This window comes from Drosophila ananassae, chromosome 2R, assembly GCF_017639315.1.
Source record: "Drosophila ananassae strain 14024-0371.13 chromosome 2R, ASM1763931v2, whole genome shotgun sequence".
NCBI lineage: Eukaryota > Metazoa > Arthropoda > Insecta > Diptera > Drosophilidae > Drosophila > Drosophila ananassae.
This window is the reverse complement of record NC_057928.1, coordinates 5,285,860-5,291,356: the sequence shown is the minus strand read 5'-3', so window position 1 is coordinate 5,291,356 and position 5,497 is coordinate 5,285,860. Positions and strand designations below refer to the sequence as shown.

General features: G+C 45.6%; 1 protein-coding gene across 2 annotated transcripts; it reads right to left on the bottom strand.

The window, feature by feature from the left end:
* Nucleotides 1-200: 200 nt before the first annotated feature.
* Nucleotides 201-1,297, bottom strand: LOC116655847 (serum response factor-binding protein 1-like). 2 transcript variants are annotated; one of them, XM_032454390.2, is made up of 2 exons: nucleotides 889-1,297; nucleotides 201-558 (listed from the first exon to the last, which is right to left on the bottom strand). In XM_032454390.2, the coding sequence occupies exons 1-2, from the start codon at nucleotides 1,093-1,095 to the stop codon at nucleotides 457-459; spliced, it is 309 nt and encodes a 102-aa protein (XP_032310281.1). In that variant the 5' UTR covers nucleotides 1,096-1,297; the 3' UTR covers nucleotides 201-456. The 2 variants fall into 2 exon arrangements, with proteins under 2 accessions (XP_032310281.1, XP_032310278.1); XM_032454387.2 differs by having other exon boundaries at nucleotides 201-783; nucleotides 844-1,296.
* Nucleotides 1,298-5,497: the final 4,200 nt, after the last annotated feature.

Sequence of the window (5,497 nt, the reverse complement as noted above, 5' to 3'; positions counted from 1 at the left end):
GCAACATAGTTCCTCAGTTGACAAGCCATCAACTCCAGATCTGCCTTCAGATCAGACCTTTTTTTGACTATATAATTAAGAATGGCTGGGTCGAAGGAGATATTCATATCTATGGGGTTTAAGGGTTTTTGGGACTTTCTCTATTGGTACACTAGTCTAAACTAACCATAACTATAACTGTAACACTAAAAAAACAATCATTTCAAATGAATATAATTTTTTTTTAATTTTTTGTATTTTTGGAAACACAGCGAGGGCTTTTGTTTTGGGTCCATATATTCAAATTTGGATCCCAGATAGGTACCTCAATGGGGGGACAGGTAGGAGGTTCAATGTAAGGTATATCCGGCGTCTCTATTTCACCTACCACGGGGGGTTTTATATTACCTCCTTTAGGAGGTCTTATTGTTGGTCCTATTGGAGGCTTTATAGATGGACCACCGCCGATGCTTCCACCTAAACTTCCAACGCCAGGTTTTCCACCGCCGGCATTTCCACCACCAGGTTTTCCACCGCCGGAATTTCCACCACCAGGTTTTCCACCGCCGGCATTTCCACCACCGCCATTTCCACCACCAGGTTTTCCAGTGCCGACATTTCCACCACTTGCATTTCCACCACCGGCATTTCCACCGCCGGCATTTCCACCACCAGGTTTTCCACCACCGGAATTTCCACCACCGACATTTCCACCACCAGGTTTTCCACCGCCGGCATTTCCACCACCGGCATTTCCACCGCCGGCATTTCCTCCACCAGGTTTTGCATCACCGACATTTCCACCTCCGTCATTTCCACTACCAGGTTTTCCATCGCCGACATTTCCACCACTGGGTTTTCCACCGCCGGCATTTCCACCACCAGGTTTTCCACCGCCGGCATTTCCACCACCAGGTTTTCCGCCGCCAACATTTCCACCACCGCCATTTCCAACAATGGCAGGTCCTCCAACTCCTCCAGGTCCTCCATGCCCTCCGTGACCTCCATGCCCTCCATGTCCTCCATCCCCTCCAGGTCCTCCGGGTCCTCCAGGCCCACCAGGTCCTCCTGGGCCACCTGGTCCTCCAGGTCCTCCAGGGCCTCCAGGGCCTCCATTTCCACCGGGGCCTCCAGTGCCTCTTAATACATCTTTGGACCTGAACCCTGCATAAGGATCCTGCATGTAAGGATAAAACGCATCACGCTCGTTATATTGAAATGGTAAGCAGGCGGAGCTTAAGGAATTCCAAACTTCGTTAAGTCCGCAGCTAGAAGGAACTGGGAGCGGGCCCAGAGGCAGAAGATTTTGCATTATGACCAACTATACTCTAAATAAATCGGCATTGCTCCGCTTATATATACCCGAGAACACTAAATAGATTATTGGCCGTTGCATAATGTGCGTGTTAATTGAAAGAGTGGAACTTTCTAGTATAATCGGAGCTTTTTCAAATCAAAAATTGTATTGGCTACAGCCGAGCCCCTTGACTTACGACGATCTTTGCAAATCCCCTGGTTCTTCAGTGATATATTTATGAATTCACGTTTTTTGTTCTCTCAACCTCCAGGTCCTTCAGGTGTACACCTTTAGAAATGATCTCCCTGAGACATTAGAATTGCAATTCTTCTAACGAACATATGTGTTAAGCAATCAAATACCAATTTTTATAACTTAAAAAAAAAATATTTTTGCATACTTTGTAAGGGCAACTCTGTCCTTTGGAAGTGCAAGGATTATGTTGGGGGCTGGAAGAAGCTAATTTCATCGTCTCGGACGTGCCCCAGCAGCCGAAGAACAAAAGGGAGTCACAATGATTGAAGGGACAGGACACAAGGGCGGTGCCGAGACCGGGGAAGCCCCAGACAATGTTGGTTGTCTTGTCTTGGCAATTAAAAAGAGTTGACATTATGCAAACTGAAGCGAACGGAGATGACGTCGATGACGAGCTTAAGAAGGAGCAGCTGCCTATAAACTAAGCAACGTGAGTTTGCCTAAAATTATGCTAAGCCGTCCCAGCCATGGCTAGGAAAAGCGCAACAGAGCTTTTGGACCCGACCAGCACCATCAGCACCACCCCGGCAAGGACAAAGTATTCAACGATGGCAGCCAGATCTTCGTCCTGGCCTCCCTTCCGTTCTTTCCCGCTCCTTTCCGGTCCGCGGCCCCCGCATAAGTACTTAAGGCTACAAAGTAGACTTTTGCATGCAAGCGCATGCTGCAGCGGGCACTGACAACTTTGTATTCTTTTGAGGGGATGGTAGTATGGTGGATGTGGATGTAGGGATGGGGATGGGGTTGGGGTTGAGGATGGGGATGTAGATGGAGCCCGGCTATCGACAGCTTTAAACGGCACACAGCATAAATAATTTTCAATTTTTTCCAAGCAATTTTGCAGAAAAACTTACAAAGTTAGCAGCACTGCACCAACCCACCGAAAAGTCGACTTTTCCTTGAGTCAGCTGAAGGAGCTTTAAATGAGTTGCTCTGCGAAGCTCCAGATCCGAGTATCGTGCCCTCAATGTGACCCTCGAGGAGTCGCTGTTGCTGAAGAAGGATGTTTGCCCGACTTTGTCGGGGAATGCTCAACAAGTCCCTCACTCCAAGTGACACTGAGACGCTTACAAGGATGCTCTACCTCAGACTTCCAAACGGCCTCAATTGTGTTTCGATTTCCTCGGCTAGCAGGACTCCGAGTGGCGCCGGCACACAGCTGCTTATGTGTCCTGGGTAATTGACTCGCACAGCATTCTGCATTGTTGTCACGCATTCTCTCTTGGCCGTGTGCCTGGGCCTGGACCTGGACCTGGACCTCGCAATGGATGTGGTCCTGAGGAGTATGCAAATCAAACTTGTCGCCAATTCGCGTCCTCCACTTGGGGAGGCGACAAAACTAGCGCGCCAACTAGCCAAACACTTCCGCTGGCCGGAAGCATAAAACAACTCGACAGCGGAAGTTGGCAAAGGCTATTGCCCTCCCCTCGCCAACGGCTACCAACTCTGGCCTGGTGTTTATGATTGGCGTCGTCCTGGAAAGCTACTCGAATATTATAATTATTATTTAACTGCTGGGGACGGGCGGGACATTGCGTGCCGCTTTGCACGTGAGCTGTTTAGCCAAAAAAGTGTTAAATAGCCGTGAAACAAGAAATAGTTGAGACTCCTCAGTGGAATACCCTTTAAGAAACTAACAGTCCCATATTTGGTCGGGTTTTATGCTATCATTCACATTGAATAAGTGCTTCTGGTTGATGACAGGGGATGGAAAAAGCTAAATAATTGAAAGAAGTACCGGATATTATGCTCGTGTCTCGAACTCAAATCTATTTTTAAGAGCACGAGTCCAGCAAATTAACTCCATCGTTGCATATTTTCAAGAGTAATGTTCTACGCTTGGCTGACGTGGTCAAGTGAACAAGAAATAATTAACTTTTATGGTCCTTATAAGTGCAGAGTATGCACTGGGTGTGTGTTTTATAATTTAATGAATATTGCATACACGTCCCGCATATATAAGAAGGATACAAAACTTGCGGAGGTGTTTATGACGCCGGGCAATTAATTTAACGGCGGTCTCAAGTCACGCCAGCGATAGCCCATAACCGAATTTATGGCCTACAACAGTTTTGTCAATAACTTTTACACTCAGGCCCCGCCGCCCCACCCAGTCGTGGTTACTGCTCCTGTCCCACCTAATATGGCCTGCACTTCATTAATCCGGAGCTCACAGTTAATGCCATGCATGTCAGAGCAGCAGAAAAATGCTTGCCGCTCCTGGCGCCTGGAGCCAGGCGTCCTAGCAGTCCTGGCAGTGCTGGCTGCTGGCTGGGCTGGCAAATTTATGAGCCACAGCAAAATGCAACTGCCAAGGCAGCATATCAAATTATATGGGCGACCACAAAAAATGTGTGTGTAGCGGAGGGAAGAAGGAGCGCCGCTGGCAAGACCCTGCATAAATTCTGATGAATCACTGCACCTGTCGGCTGCCGGAGTGCAGCATCCACGACGGCTGGCTTGCCGAAAATGCATCCCCGTAATAGGGCATCTAATAATAAATTTAGCTTGTGCAACAAACGAACGCGCTACAAAATTTCACAGAATGCATAATTCAAAATAATTCAAAACACAACGAATGGCGACCCCTAAGGGAGCCCTCTTCCGTGGTCCAGGTGAGCAGTTGGAAGCGGATAACCGGAATCAAAACTCGCATATGATAACTGCGTTACCATTTTCCTTTTCTCACTCGAAATCCAGGCAATTTACACGGACCAAACCGCCGCGATTTCCTTCAACACTTTTACATTTCTCCGGGAGTGTTTTCCCACCAGAGCCCCAATTACGCATATTTACCGAAGGATCAGAGTAATGGCTGACGTGGTGCGGAAGACAGTAGCTGGCTTTGGGCCGCTGCCGTGCCCCTGCCCTCGTCCTGACGCAATGTACTTACGGAATAAAAATTTCCAACAATTCAATATCATTTTTATTTGCGAAGCCATAATATTGAATTTCGCCCATCTCAGTGCTATTTATCCGGCCGCGCACCAAGGACCTCCTTCTGTAAGCGCACAAACATATAACTTTTCACTCAATTATACACAACAATAAATATTGGATACAAACAAACACGTGGATACTTTATTTAATAATAAACTCCCCTGGAAACCACACTCCACTTCCCATATTCTTCCGCCGTTGCTTTTCACTTAATATGCATTAAAGTGCAATTCATATTTATTTGTGCAATTTTTTCACATGCCTGCGACCCGAGTCCTCTTTCATTTCGCCTCATTCCGTTCCGTTACATTGGAGGCGAGGTTGCTCCGCATTTTCGCTAGACTCGGAAGCATACAAGAATGCTGCCACCAAACGTCAAAGGATTCTCCATGTTTTTCCCCTTCGGTTCTTCGTACACACTTTCAGGGATTTCTGAAAGAATATTTCAAGAACTGTCCCTAATCCATTAGTTTCATTTGTTACAGGCACTTTCTTAAGTGAAAGTCGGGTAAATGCAAGGTGCAGTTCTACACAGGAGCCAGAGACATCAACTCGATGTGAGCAACTTTGTTTTCATCCAAGGGGTCCAAATTATCATTCTGGCGATAATTGGGCTTCGCAATATATTATTCTTGAAGAATTGCGAAGGTATTATTTAAAAAATTGTATAATATGGGGTAGATAAACCAAACTTAAAAGATACAATTTTTTACAGAATTTTAAAAAGAAATAATGAGTTAACATATTCATAAAAAAATTTATTTTTATTAATCATTATTATTATAGGGCCTATTTTCCAAAAGTATCCTAAATACTTATACTTAAGACGTATACTTGACGTCAAGTTGCATATTTTTACGAGAACGCATCTAACTAGCTTGTAAAAATAATGTTATTTATTTATTACTATAAACAAATGCATTTTTTTCAACAAATGCATTTTTTCCTATCCAAAAGTTCCTGATCATGCGAATATCACGTATACGCCGCGTTATACACGTTCTACAAGGTATACACGTTCAAGTT